General features: G+C 60.0%; 2 protein-coding genes across 2 annotated transcripts in view; one reads left to right on the top strand and one right to left on the bottom strand.

The window, feature by feature from the left end:
- RPL38 (ribosomal protein L38) overlaps positions 1 to 13,802 on the bottom strand; it is a 280,018-nt gene that overhangs the window by 64,430 nt on the left and 201,786 nt on the right. The window lies entirely within an intron of this gene.
- SDK2 (sidekick cell adhesion molecule 2) overlaps positions 1 to 13,802 on the top strand; it is a 42,434-nt gene that overhangs the window by 19,445 nt on the left and 9,187 nt on the right. Inside the window, exons 3-23 of the mRNA XM_057418561.1 lie at positions 4,981 to 5,087; positions 6,197 to 6,344; positions 7,101 to 7,234; positions 8,043 to 8,154; positions 8,288 to 8,478; positions 8,627 to 8,710; positions 8,785 to 8,979; positions 9,136 to 9,252; positions 9,356 to 9,523; positions 10,053 to 10,155; positions 10,332 to 10,508; positions 10,595 to 10,731; positions 10,887 to 11,034; positions 11,110 to 11,250; positions 11,330 to 11,511; positions 11,600 to 11,715; positions 12,563 to 12,758; positions 12,963 to 13,061; positions 13,224 to 13,415; positions 13,493 to 13,614; positions 13,682 to 13,791. Coding sequence (XP_057274544.1) covers positions 4,981 to 5,087; positions 6,197 to 6,344; positions 7,101 to 7,234; positions 8,043 to 8,154; positions 8,288 to 8,478; positions 8,627 to 8,710; positions 8,785 to 8,979; positions 9,136 to 9,252; positions 9,356 to 9,523; positions 10,053 to 10,155; positions 10,332 to 10,508; positions 10,595 to 10,731; positions 10,887 to 11,034; positions 11,110 to 11,250; positions 11,330 to 11,511; positions 11,600 to 11,715; positions 12,563 to 12,758; positions 12,963 to 13,061; positions 13,224 to 13,415; positions 13,493 to 13,614; positions 13,682 to 13,791 — 2,979 coding nt within the window. The remainder of the gene's footprint in view (positions 1 to 4,980; positions 5,088 to 6,196; positions 6,345 to 7,100; positions 7,235 to 8,042; positions 8,155 to 8,287; positions 8,479 to 8,626; positions 8,711 to 8,784; positions 8,980 to 9,135; positions 9,253 to 9,355; positions 9,524 to 10,052; positions 10,156 to 10,331; positions 10,509 to 10,594; positions 10,732 to 10,886; positions 11,035 to 11,109; positions 11,251 to 11,329; positions 11,512 to 11,599; positions 11,716 to 12,562; positions 12,759 to 12,962; positions 13,062 to 13,223; positions 13,416 to 13,492; positions 13,615 to 13,681; positions 13,792 to 13,802) is intronic.

Genomic DNA, 13,802 nt, shown 5'->3' with positions numbered 1-13,802 from the left:
GCTCGTGGTGTGTTTTAAGGGAAGGAGCCACTCTCCCAGTTTGGCAGCGCGTTTCCATGGTGACCAGCCTTCCCTTCCCTTCCCTTCCCGCAGCCGCCAGCTTGCCACCGAGCGACTTGTTGGCGTGTGGTGACGGGCAGGTGGGGAACGGGAATGGGAATGGGAACGGGAATGAGCTCAGCAGGTCCCTGGCCCCCAGCCAGTGCAGAGCATCCCTGAGGACTGCAGAGGGAGGAATGCATGAGAGCCATTGGAGCATCCCTGGGGATCGAGTGTGATCAGGGACCGCAGAGGGATCAGGGACCAGACCGGCTCTGTGTGTGCTTTCCCCTGGGAGCATCCCTGGGGACCATGGGGGATTAGGGACCAGCCTTCACTCGCTTGCTGCCTGCCGCTGGCATGGGGTGCATGGAGACAGCTCTCCCATGGGACCCCTGCTTCCTCCCACACTCGGGGACCCCACAGCTAAACCCCATCCCCTCCTCTGCCTGTTGTGACCTTTGTTAGGGTGATGGCAGGGTTTTGGGGGGTGGAAACGTGCTGCACGCTGCATTCCCATGCCCGGGCACTGCGTTCCCCAGGGCCTGCTCCAATTTTCCCTGTGCTCTCCAGGGCCTGCTCCGGTTTTCCCTGCATAATCTCTCGGGCGCGCTCTCCAGAGCCTGACTTCTCCTCGTACGAGGAGTCATAACATGCAAATCAGGCAGCTTGATGCCTTTAATGAAATCCTCGGAAGGAAAGTGCTTCTCTGGTGGATTGAGGATATTTATTTCTCATACAAGAAATTTAACATGCAGATTAGTTGGGTCTGGTAATTCATCACATGAGATTGTCCTATTAAGGGTTGCATCGAGTCCTGCTGCCTGGAGAAATTACCTTGCACATAGATTACCTCTGGACAGACACCCATCCGTAGAGATGCATCTCCCGTGCACTAAATCAGCCTCTTGCCTCTCCCCACGTCCCTCCACAGCTGGTGCAGGAGCTATTAAAGGGTCCCGCGCCTCTTCCAAGAGCCCAAATCCCCTTTTCCGGGAGCTCAGAGCCTGGGAAAGTGTAATTACATCCCTGACACTGGCTGCCTTTGCTGCTGCAGTGCTCCCTGTGTCCCCTCCCAGCTAAACGGGGTTTGCAGGATGGAGCTTCCTGGTGCTCCTTTGGGTTCCTCCGGTGCCATGCAGCCCCATGGCCAGATCTGGGGCTGTTTTGTCTTCCCCCTCCCTCCTTCATGGGATGTTTTGGGATGTGTGTACCCCAGGGATGCTGCACACACAGCATCCCACCAAGCCTTTACGGCCTTTGGAGGACCCCAGTTGTTTGATGCCTGTACTTTGCCCCCAAATTATGTCCAATAGAGCCATGACCCTCTCAAAAACACAGACCTGGGGGAAAAGGGGGGAGCACATCCCTGCCCCAGCTGGACCAGCTCTTTACCAGCCCAGCTGCGGAGCACAGCCCTTCCCTGGGGAGCTGATTGCCATCCAATGGGATCCTTAATGGGAGCTGATAAAGCAGAGGGGCTGCAATGGGAGCTCAGTTGTGAGCTGCTGCTTGTGCCTTCAGGTTTGGCATTGCCAAAGCTCCCAGGAGTGCCAGTGAGGCAACACCAAACTGGTAATGGGCAGCATGGGGTGGGCTTTGGTGGTGATGGTTATGCTGTGGAGGTTCCTGCCTTGCTCTGTGCCTTGTCTGGCTTTGAGGGTGGCAGAAACAATAGTGCAGAGCAGCAGTGCCCATGAGCAACGTGGATTGGGGCTGGCAGGACAGGGGAAGGTGATGGAGGGGATCTCTGTGCTGGGACCTTGTGCAGGCTCAAGCAGCCATGGGAAGGGGACCAGCAGAAGGTTCTCAGACCCAGAGTTACCACCTGAGCTGGTGAGGGCCATGCTGGAGCCTTCCAGATGCTTCACGTGGCTTGAGGCTTGTGCCCCTGCTCTGCAGGCAGGTGGCAGATTAATCCATGGACGTTAATTATTAACTGGTTCCTTGTTCTGACCCGGCCAAGGGCGGCAGTGACCGAGCTCCCATTCCCTCTGGGAAGCAGCGGGGCTCCGGCTCTGGCCACGGCCACGTGTGTCACAACGGAGCCCTTTCCAATCGGGAGCTAATTGAGATCCAATAACGCAGTTAACGGGGGCTGATGGAATAGCAGGGCGGGTGTTTAAAAGCATATTGAGCGGCAGCCGGGCGGGTGGAGGTGCCGGGGCGCGCTGCTCGGATGCTGGGAGTCGTTAAACCTTTGCTAAATGTGTTTTAATGCTCACTTGGCATTTCATTATCACACGGCGACTATTCAGATGCATGTCCCCTCTGGAATTAATTAGTCGTTATACGGGATATTAATCAGAGGGGACCGTGGCAATGTGCTGCCATCCAAAATCCCATCCAGCTGTTGCTGTTACTGGGCGGCTTTGGAAGAGCCACGCGGATTCCTGCACTCGTCTGCCTTTCCCATCTGATGGATCAAATCCTTTGGCTGATGCTTTTCCCGGCCCCTCTCCACCCCCTCAATCTAATAATAATTCGGCACCGTCAGCCCCATGCTTCTCGGCAGCCCTGCAATAACAGAGCCAAAGGGGTTGGGGCCTCATGGCCCCAACCAGCCCCACCACCACGAGGCAGCGCATCCAGCCCGGTGATGCCAATACCTTGCCGGGGTTGTGTGGCAAAGGGGGGTTATGGTTGATGGCAGCGCTGTGCCCTGTCCTGCCCCACCGATGGGATGGATGGGAAGTCGTCGTTCCCAATGTGCGGCTCACCCATCTGTCACGATCCGATGCCAAAGCCTTCCAACTGCTTCTGCAAACCCACCGCTCCCCTGGCACAGGGCTTGTGGCTCCGGATCCCCCCCTCCTGACCCCGGGGCCGTGCTGGTCTCCATCAGTGCCGCCTCTTGCAGCAGGGGTCATTCCTCGCTTCCGAAGTGCTTTTCCCTGCAGACGGTGCCCTGTCAACCTCTGTCTTCACAAACCAGCCCCTGGAACAGCCGAGTCAGCAGCAAGGGCTGCACTGGGAGCACGGCCAGACCTCTGTCCTGGCTGGAGCACTGTGACTGCGGCCCCTGGGCTGGTGCTGGGTGAAGAGACCTGGCTGGGGCCGTGCTGAGGACTGGATGCAGGGAAGGAGCTGTTTGCTTGGCACAGTGGGGCCAGGGGAGCAGCGTGGCCGTGGCTTGCTCAGACGCGGGGGCTTCACCCCTCCTCCTGCCCGCAGCACAGGGGTGAAATCGGTTCCCCCCCCCCAGCCTTTCCTGATGGGGGAAGGAAATCAAAGCAAAGTGGTCTCGGATAAAAGCCTCTGTGGAAGCCGAGAACAAAGTCCCTGCTCGTGCCTGGTTAATGACTGCGGGCCAGGCTGCGCCCGGTAATTGATTTCCTTTCTTCGGGCTATTTTCAGCCGCTTTAGGTGTGTGCAGGAGCTCGGCTCCTTAATAGCTCCTCCAGCTCCGGTGGAGCAGGCGCTGTGAGCTGGATCTGCGGGGGGGTGAAGGCTGCCGGTGCCCATGGAGGTGTCCTGGCTCCCGGGGTGCGGGGACAAGGTGGGGCTGTGCCTCGGTGGGTGCTCCATGCATGGGCCCTAAGGATGAGGGTGGTTTGGGTCCTATAGGGCAGCTTGTGGGCTGGGATGGGGGGGTTGGGACCAGCCCCCTCCCAGGATGAGGGTTTGGAGGGGATGCGGAGGGGGTCCCTGTGCTGCTGAGCCGGCATTGAGCACCAGCGTCCGTCTGTCCATCCGTGTGCGTGTGTGTGTTTAGGAGTCACGGTGTGTGATTTATTCACGAGGACACCACAAGGAGAGCGGGCCCATTATTCCTGGTGTCTGCATCCGTGCCTGACAGCTCCCTGGAATTGAAATCTCTTACTTAAAGCCTCTGGGGATCATTTTTAAATATCAGCCGTGACACTCAAGGGCTCGCTCCCAAATGGCATCCTCCCTTCTCCCACGGGGATGGGTGAACCCGGAATGCCGTGTACGTGGATGTGTGTTGGCAGTGGCTCTGATGCCAGCCCTGCTGTGGTCGCCCCAGCTCGGTGGTGCCTCTGGGTGAGGTGGGAGCCTCGAGTCTCCAGCACCATCTCCATGCAGGGAGGTGGGCACAAGGTCCCGTTGTGCTTCCCTTGCACAGGGGACACGCTCCTTGTGTCCTCCCAAAGTTTCATTTATGCTCAGTTATCGAAAGAACAAAGCTCTGTCGAAGCAGCCCGCGGCGTGTTTTAATGCAAGATTAGATTTGGGTGAGGGAGGGTTGAGCTTGCTTATTTATTGCCTTTCTGCTTTGTCTTTGAGCACTCCCCATCAGGGAAGGTGATGCCGCAGCACCCACCCATCCCCGTGAGAGGTTCACCCATCTGTGAGGCCAGCGGGGTCCAGCCTGGTTTAGGGGTGATGGAGCAGGCACCCCTGCATCCCTCCTGGGGTGGGGATGGTTCAGGGAGCTCTGGTGGCTCTGGGTCCAGTGTGGGGACCAGGGTGATGCTGGGGAATTGAGACATGGTTGTTCCCTTTATCTGCTTATCGGCTGCTGGCGCTTGGTGGCTGATAAGAGCCGGCGCTGGTGGTGATAAGGCAGCTCAGCCTCTGCTCACTGCGTGCGGGTCCCAGGCGGAGGGGCACCAGCACACCCTGGTGTGTCTCTGCCACTCAGCACCGAGGCTCAGTGCGAGTCCCGGGTCCTCGTGTCCCCAGCAGCCACCTCCGCTTCTGACAGCTCAAAGCCGCTTGTCCAGAGCCTCCCACTCACAGCCATGAGTCACTGATGGCCACCAGCTCACGCTGTGTGTGTGATGCAGCAAAAGCACCTCCTACGTGCACGGCCACCAGTCACTGTGGGCCAGCAAGGGACGCGGTGCTGTTCCCCAGCATGGACGTGGTGTGTGTGTGTGTGTGTGTGTGTGCATACGTGCATGGAAATGGGGCTTTGTGTAGGACCTGCAGCCTGGATGTCCCCAGCACCGCTGAGGTGGCTCCTGTCTCCCGCAGGTACGTGATCACATCACTGGACCGCACTCATGCCGGCTTCTACCGCTGCATCGTCCGCAACCGGATGGGAGCCCTGCTGCAGCGCCAGACCGAGGTGCAGGTGGCATGTAAGTGACAGTCCCATGCGGGGACACCCGGCTGCAGGGCAGCTCTGGTGTTAGTGCAGCCCATGGCCAGCGCATGGGATCAGGAGCATCCGGGGATGATGCCAGCAGGGATGGGGATGATGCTGCCTCTGCTGCTCCTGCTGCGTGGTCGCTGCAGTGGTTGGGGGGCACCCCGCCGGCAATGCGGGCTGGGAAACCCGCAGCACCACGTCTGAGCAAGCAGTTTTGGCTCCCTGGAGGGGAGAAGCACTTGATGGTGTGAAGCAGCCCCGCTCCTCCCGGCTGCTCTGTGAGCAAACACCGTTTATAATCGTTACTGAAGGCGAACAGGAGCGTGAGGCTGGCGGCTGCATCCGGCAGTGCAGGAGCAGGGGTGGGTGGCTCAGTCCTGGATGCTCCTTCCATGGCTCCACATGGATCCTGGGGACAAATGGACCTGAGCAGGTTGCGCCAGGCTTTGGGGTCTGCCCTGGGGGGTGATGCAAAGGCACCACGGGGAGGTTAAGCAGGATACTGAGATGATGAGGGCCGTGATGCTGGCTCTGTACCTTGGGGACTTGCCCCTTTCTGTCCCTCCTTCCGTCTGCTCTGGGATACCCCCAGTCCCAACCCCTTCAATACCTTCCTCAGGAGCAATGAGAAATCAGGAAGCTAATGAGAAATTAATAAGGCAGCTGTGCTAACAACTGATGATAATGGCAAAGTCGTTAAAAAAAAGATTCTTTACATGTTTTTAATTACAGCAATTAGGGAAGTCAATAAAAATCCCTTGCCCCCCCCCTTCTCCATGCCCCCTGCTTCACTCTGCTTTCGGTGTGCTTCCAGCCTGCAGTGTCAGGGCAGGATGGAGGCGGCAGGTTCCCGATCCAAGGTCATGCCAGGATGATCGCGGTGCTGGGACATGGGTTGTGCAGGGGCAGCCCATGGGGTCTGAGCTACCCACCCCGTCCCATAGCATGTACCAGCCAAGGAGGGGAGCAGAGAGCAGACCCCAGCACAGCCCCTCTTCATCCCCTGGTGGAACCCATCCCCGTGGCCTCCAGCCGGACCCTGCTGGGTCCCTGGGTGCGCTTCCAGCCCCTGAGCCGTTTCTCCCACCCCTTCTGCAGACATGGGAAGCTTCGAGGACCGCGAGACGCAGCAGAGCGTGTCACACGGGGAGGCGGCCGTCATCCGTGCGCCCCACATCGCCAGCTTCCCCCAGCCCCAGGTCACCTGGTTCCGTGACGGCCGCAAGATCTCCCCCAGCAGCCGCATGTGAGTACCCCTGGTACCCCCCTGCATCCTTGCAGCATCCCCCCAGCATCCCCCTGCACCCCTCCAGCATCCCCCCTGCATCCTCCCCTGCATCCCAGGGGGCTACGTTTCCCTTGGCTGCCCTTGTCCTTGCAATAGGGCTGTTTAACAGATGCCTCGAGCGCATCGTGCTAACACCCACAGACATTCGGCGACTAATGGCTCTGTTTGTCACGGGGGAAATGAATTTAGTACAGAAATGAAAATAAGAGGGAGGAAGGTGGGTGAACGGTGGGCATTAGGGATGGAGCTGGGCACAGCACACATGTCCCTAAGGAGCTGCATCAGGCCCCAGTGCTGTCGGAGCTGCAAACCCGGTGCTGGCAGATGCAGCGTGCAGGAATTGAATTTGTAACCCGCATTATGCAGGAATTGAACTGGTCTCCTTTCTATTTGCAAGGCAGGATTGAAGAGATAAAACTCCTTTATCTCATATTTAATGGTAGAAAAAAAATATATTCCCCAAACCATTTTATGTTTCCTGCAGATTAGATCGTTCCATTAAGAGAAGGTCCTATTAATCTGCATTGTCCGATGTGCTCTGCTGGGTGTGTGTGTGGGGGACGTGGGGCTCAGCGTGGTCCTGGGAAGCTGAACCCCTCTTGGTGCTGGTGGGAGGGAAGCTGAGGGTTATGCCCATCCCATGTGGGTGCTGCGTTGCAAACGAGGGTCCCATCTCTCCACGTCGGTATCCCCGTTTTGCCCCCATCCCCACAGAGCCATCACGCTGGAGAACACCCTCGTCATCCTCTCCACGGTGGCCCCGGACGCGGGACGTTACTACGTGCAGGCGGTGAACGACAAGAACGGGGACAACAAGACGAGCCAGCCCATCACGCTGAGCGTGGCCAGTGAGTGCTGGGGGCCGTGCCCCCCTCTGGCCCCGCTCTCCCCACTTTAATTTGCAGTAAATCTCATCGGAGGCCCCGGCTTTGCTGACTGCACACTTCAGCGGCATCACAATTTATTTAGGAGGTTCGGGCTCTGCTGCAGGCGCCGATTGTGTCTTGGGCAGAGCCTCCCGCTCCATCCCGGCTGCGGGATGGGATGGTGCAGTGCATCCCCATGGGACACGCTGCCCTGCTCCTGCTCATGTTCCCCTCGCAGCACACGGTGCTCCCATCAGCTCAACACCCTCATGGTCGAGCCCTCTGGCCCATTTGGGTGAGGGTCCCCAGCCCCTCTTCAGATGGTGACAGCCCAATGGGGAAGATGCCCCAGAGTGGCATCAATCCTGGTACTCCCATCCCGCTGCCCCATGGAGGGTTTTTTTCCCCTCTCCATAGAGGACTCTCCCCATTTCCCCTCCCCTTCTGCCCCATTAATCTGTTTTCCTGTACCTTGGCGCCCTGGGGGGCCATAAACAACCTGAGCCCATGTTTATGGATTCAGCCGTATCAGCAGCTTTCAAGCCCATCGCGTTTTTACAGCGCCTACATGAGGGTTTTTTATTGTTGCAATCATTTTGCTTTATATACTCCCCTTCTCCCTCCTCCCTGGCACACAGGCTGGGGCTGGGCTGGTGCTGCGGGAGGAGAGGGCGATGAAGGCACCCTGACGCCAAGGTGATGGGTGCCCCATTGGCCTCGCTGGGTGCTCGGGCACCCCAGGGGTGAGCAGAGGGTGCTGATGCTCTTTCCTCTCTCTTCCTTCTCCCAGATGTGGGTGGCCCAGCTGATCCCATCGCACCCACCATCATTGTCCCACCCAGGAACACCAGCGTGGTGGCTGGCACCTCGGAGGTGACCATGGAGTGCGTGGCCAACGCCAGGCGAGTAACAGGATGGGGATGGGGATCTCCCAGGGCTGGGTACCCCCAGCTCCCTTCCCACTATGGTTCCTGCAGGATGGAGTGATGTGGGGGGGCTCCATGGGGGTTATGGCTGGTTCTTGACCTGCTCCAGGCCGCTGATGAAGCTGCACATCATCTGGAAGAAGGATGGGGTGCCCCTCTCCAGCGGCATCAGCGACTACAGCCGCCGGCTCACCATCCTCAGCCCCGCGCTCAGCGACAGCGGCTACTACGAGTGCGAGGCCGTGCTGCGCAGCAGCAGCGTGCCCGCCGTGGCCGAGGGAGCCTTCCTCTCCGTCATGGGTAAGGACCCGGCCGTGGGCAGCCCAAGCCACGCGTGCAATGAGTTGAGGGTGGTCTCAGCCCTTGGGGCTGAGGCGGGAGTCACTGGGGGTGTTTTGACCCCGGCTGCAGCACAAACCCTTCCCCGTTGCTGGGTTTCCCTTTGCAGAGCCGCCGCAGTTCATCAAGGAGCCCGAGAGGCACATCACAGCCGAGATGGAGAAGGTGGTGGCCATTCCCTGCCAAGCCAAAGGTGAGCTGCTCCCTCCCCAGCCGCTTGCCCCATGCCACCACGTCCCCGTGCCTGACGTGACCCTGTCCTTGCAGGCGTGCCCCCCCCGGAGATGGCGTGGTACAAGGATGCTGCCCTCATCCGCCTGGAGAAGCTGTCCCGTTTCCAGCTCCTGGCGGACGGCAGCCTGCAGATCAGCGGGCTGCTCCCCGACGACACCGGCATGTTCCAGTGCTTCGCCCGCAACGCGGCCGGCGAGGTGCAGACCACCACGTACCTGGCCGTGACCAGTAGGTGACAGCCCCCCCCCCTCTCCACCCGGACCCCCTGGCTGGGCTCGGGGACCCCAGGGAAACCAGGCTGAGATGCTCCAGGAGTGGGTCAGCTCCTGGATGAGCACCAGGAAAGGCTTCAGGATGGGTTGTGCATCTCTCTGCCCCCCTCAGGCATCGCCCCCAACATCACCAGGGGTCCCCAGGACAGCACAGTCATTGATGGCATGTCCGTGATCCTCAACTGCGAGACCTCCGGGGCTCCACGTCCGGCCATCACGTGGCAGAAAGGTAAAAGGGGATGGGGATGCAGGGAAGCCTGCATCCGAGCCCTGCCCCGTGCCTGCCCGGCCCCCGGGGCCCTGCTGGAGCTGACGGGCTCCCTGTGCCGCAGGGGAGCGGGTCCTGGCCAGTGGCTCGGTGCAGCTCCCGCGCTTCACGCTGCTGGAGTCGGGCAGCCTGCTCGTGAGCCCCGCGCACCTCGCCGACGCCGGCACCTACGTGTGCCTGGCCACCAACTCCCGCGGCGTGGACGAGGCCTCCGCTGACCTGGTGGTGTGGGGTAAGGGACCCGCCATGGACCTGCCTCACCCCGCTCTGCGCGCACAGGGCGGGATGGACGCAGCTCCATGGGCAACTGGGCAAGGTCCAAGGGCAGGTTGGACACAGGGGCTTGGAGCAAGGTGCTCTATGGAAGGGGTCCCTGCCCGTGGCAGGGGTTGGAGCTGGAGGAGCTTTAAGGTCCCTTCAACCCAAACCAGGCTGGGGTTCTGTATATTGGGGAAAATTTCTTCAGGAAAAGCATAGTCAAGCATTAGAACAGGCTTCCCAGGGAAGTGATGGAGTCGCCATTCCTAGAAGTGTTCACAAACCATGTAGACAAAGCCCTTAGTGACATGGTTTGGTGGTGGATTTGGTAGTGATGATCTTAAAGGTGTTTTCCAATCTGGTCGATTCCATGCTGGATGGGGAGGTACAGAGGTCTGCAGGGATGGGCTCTAGCAGGTGGCTGGTTGATTGCCTGGATGCACACATCCTTACTGGTGCCAAACCTCCGAGCAGTGCTGGTGGCTCATTCTATCCCCCCACAGCAAGGACTCGTATCACCGACCCGCCGCAGGACCAGAGTGTCATCAAGGGGACCAAGGCTGTCATGAGCTGTGGGGTCACCCACGACCCCAGCGTGGATGTGAGGTGCGTGTGATGGGGATGGGAGGGTTGGGGGGCCCAGGCACCCCTAGGCTGCAGGCGGGTGGTGGGTGCCATCTCCATCCCTGTGCTGGTGATCCTGCAGTGCCACCTGGTGCCCTGTGCATGGTGCTGGTCCCCCCCGGTCCCCAACACCCCTGGTGTCCCCCCTTCCGGCACAGGTACCTCTGGGAGAAGGACGGGGCACCGCTGAGCACGGAGAGCGGCCCCAGGGTGCGCCTGGACGAGATGGGCACCCTCCACATCTCCCAGACCTGGTCGGGCGACATCGGCACTTACACGTGCAAGGTGGTGTCAGCCGGGGGCAACGACTCACGCAGCGCCCACCTCCGTGTCCGGTGAGACCCCCCCCTCGTCCCCTCAGCATCCCACACCCCAGTCTATGCCCCCTCCATCACCACCCCATCCCTCACCCCCTGTCCAGGCAGCTCCCCCACGCCCCCGAGAGCCCTGTGGCCATGCTCAGCCCCCTGGAGAAACGAGCCATCAACCTCACCTGGGCCAAGCCCTTCGATGGCAACAGCCCCCTGCTCCGCTACATCGTGGAGGTCTCTGAGAACAGTAAGAGGCTGCTCCCACCTCCCTGGCTAGGCTGGCACCGGGCGAAGCCTGAGCTCCAGCATCACCTGGGGATGGCGGGCAAGGGATGCTGCGTGGAGCTTGGGGACCCCAGCATCCTGCATCCTCCACCCTGCTTCCCCTTTCCCACCCCACAGATGCCCCCTGGACCGTGCTGCTGGCCAGTGTGGACCCCGAGGTGACATCGGTGGCCGTGCGGGGCTTGGTCCCCGCTCGCTCCTATCAATTCCGCCTCTGTGCTGTGAATGATGTGGGCAGGGGCCAGTTCAGCAAGGACACAGAGAGGTGAGTGGTGCCTGGGGGTCTTGGGGGGTGGGGGGCTGGTGCAATGGGTGCTCACCCCTGGCTTGACCCCCATAGGGTGTCCCTGCCCGAGGAGCCCCCCTCTGCACCCCCCCAGAATGTCATTGCCAGCGGCCGCACCAACCAGTCCATCATGATCCAGTGGCAGCCACCCCCTGAGAGCCACCAGAACGGTGTCCTCAAGGGCTACATCATCCGGTGAGGGGTGGCATCCCATCCCTGGCATCCCAAGGTGCTGGTGGGGACACGGGCAGCTCTGACAGCCCCTGGTCCCCAGGTACTGCCTGGCCGGGCTGCCCGTGGGCTACCAGTTCAAGAACATCACCAACGCCGAGGTCAACAACCTGCTCCTGGAGGACCTCATCATCTGGACCAACTACGAGATCGAGGTGGCGGCGTACAACAGCGCCGGCCTGGGGGTCTACAGCATGAAGGTGACCGAGTGGACGCTGCAGGGAGGTAGGCAGGGCCTCGGCGTTCACCCCGTCGGCAGCGGGATGTGCCATGGGGGTGATGGACGCTGCGAACCCTGCCTCCATCCCGGCAGTGCCCACGGTGCCCCCGGGGAACGTGCAGACCGAGGCCACCAACTCCACCACCATCCGCTTCACCTGGAACCCCCCCAGCCCCCAGTTCATCAACGGCATCAACCAGGGGTACAAGGTGAGGGGTGATTCCTGAGGGTATCCCTAAAACCAGGGAGGGTTGGGAATTCCCCTTCCAGCCTTCACAAACTGGCTCAGCTCCTCCTTAACCCCCCTGACTTCAATTGGTTCCAGCCTGACAGTTAAAATAGTATTTACTGATGATATTTAACACTTGCTTGGGCTCAGAGGCTCCCCTGCTCTTTAATTAATTCCAAATTTGCAATTAATTCAAATTTACATTAATGAAATTGAATTAAAAACATTAAACTTGTTTCTTAATCCACTCAAAAGAAGTTCAGGAATTTAATTGCCGCTGGATGCGATAACCGGAGCAAGGCAGATATTTAACATTCTTATTAAATGCCACTTAGTATTTTTGATTAGTATTTTTTAGGGCCTAATTAGTATTTAATTAAGTAGCTATAGGCTATCTCGCACAATGGCAATTAAATGCCCAAACATCCCTCCTAAACACAGGCGATTACACTGTGTTATCAATGGGAGTTAATCACAGCACACGCTCCGCATCGGCTCGGAGGGGTAAACACGCACCATTAACAGCATCAAGTGTTCCCTGCACCCTTAATTGATATTTAATCAACTCTGAGTAAATAAGAGGAGGCCGGAGATGCTCAGAGGATGGTGTTTGTGGTGCTGATGTGTGTGGTGGGGATGCTGGTACCTGGCATCATCGTCCCAACTGGCGGTACCCGCATCATCGTCCCAACTGGCGGTACCCGGCATCATCGTCCCAACTGGCGGTACCCGCATCATCGTCCCAACTGGCGGTACCCGGCATCATCGTCCCAACTGGCGGTACCCGCATCATCGTCCCAACTGGTGGTACCTGCATCTTCCTGCAGCTCATCGCCTGGGAGCCGGAGCACGAGGAGGAGGCGACGGTGGTGACGGTGCGGCCCAACTTCCAGGACAGCATCCATGTGGGATACGTGTCGGGGCTGCGGAAGTTTGCCGAGTACTTCACCTCGGTGCTGTGCTTCACCACGCCAGGGGATGGCCCGCGCAGCCCCCCCCAGCTGGTGCGCACCCACGAGGACGGTACGGGGAGGCTTCGTGTGCCCATGGGATGCATCTGGGGAGGGGGGGACGTAGCCTCACTGGGGATGCCCATGGGGGTGTGGAATGGGATGCTGTTGAGTCCCAGGAAGCCCTGTTCAAGGGGAGAAGGGGAGTCCCCTCCATGCGTGCTCCTTGTGGGCGTCCTGTGGGTGCTGTGTGCTGAGCCTGGGTGTCTTTGGGCAGTGCCTGGGCCCGTGGGACATCTCAGCTTCAGCGACATCCTGGACACATCCCTGAAGGTCAGCTGGCAGGAGCCACTGGAGAAGAACGGCATCCTGACAGGTAAGGGAGCATCAGCGGGAGCCCAGCTCCTGCGTCGGTCCCCTTCCTGCTCCACAGCATCATCCCCTGGTCCCCTTCCCACCCTGTAGCATCTCGCCCTGGTCCCACTCAGCTCTGTGGGGTGGGCAGTGATGGGGGCTGACAGCACAAGGTGCATTCCAGGCTACCGGATCTCCTGGGAGGAATACAACCGCACCAACACGCGGGTGACCCATTACCTGCCCAACGTCACCCTGGAGTACCGCGTCACCGGCCTCACCGCCCTCACCACCTACACCATCGAGGTGGCTGCCATGACCTCCAAGGGCCAGGGCCAGCTCTCCTCCTCCACCATCTCCTCAGGGGTGCCTCCAGGTGAGCGTGGCACCGCAGGGATGCCAATGGGCCGGGGGCAAGCGGCCGGTGCCACCCACCCTGCCCTGTCCCTGCAGAGCTCCCCGGTGCCCCCACCAACCTGGGCATCTCCAACATCGGGCCCCGCTCCGTCACCCTCCAGTTTCGCCCAGGCTACGATGGCAAAACCTCCATCTCCCGCTGGCAGGTGGAGGCACAGGTATGGGGCAGCTCAAGGGGGGATAATGGGGCTTTGGGGGGCAGCTCACCCCATTCCCATCCCATAGGCAGGCCAGAGCGGTGAGGCTGAAGAGTGGGGGCTCATCCACCAGCTGGCAAATGAGCCCGATGCCCGCTCCATGGAGGTGCCCAACCTGAAGCCCTACACCTACTACAGGCGAGTGGCCA

The sequence above is a fragment of the Pezoporus wallicus genome, unplaced genomic scaffold (genome assembly GCF_028554395.1).
Source record: "Pezoporus wallicus isolate ANWC-B61680 ecotype Strahan unplaced genomic scaffold, APGP_CSIRO_Pwel_v1 contig_3710, whole genome shotgun sequence".
Lineage (NCBI taxonomy): Eukaryota > Metazoa > Chordata > Aves > Psittaciformes > Psittacidae > Pezoporus > Pezoporus wallicus.
Note: the sequence above shows the minus strand (reverse complement) of the source record. Positions and strands in the feature narration are given on the sequence as shown.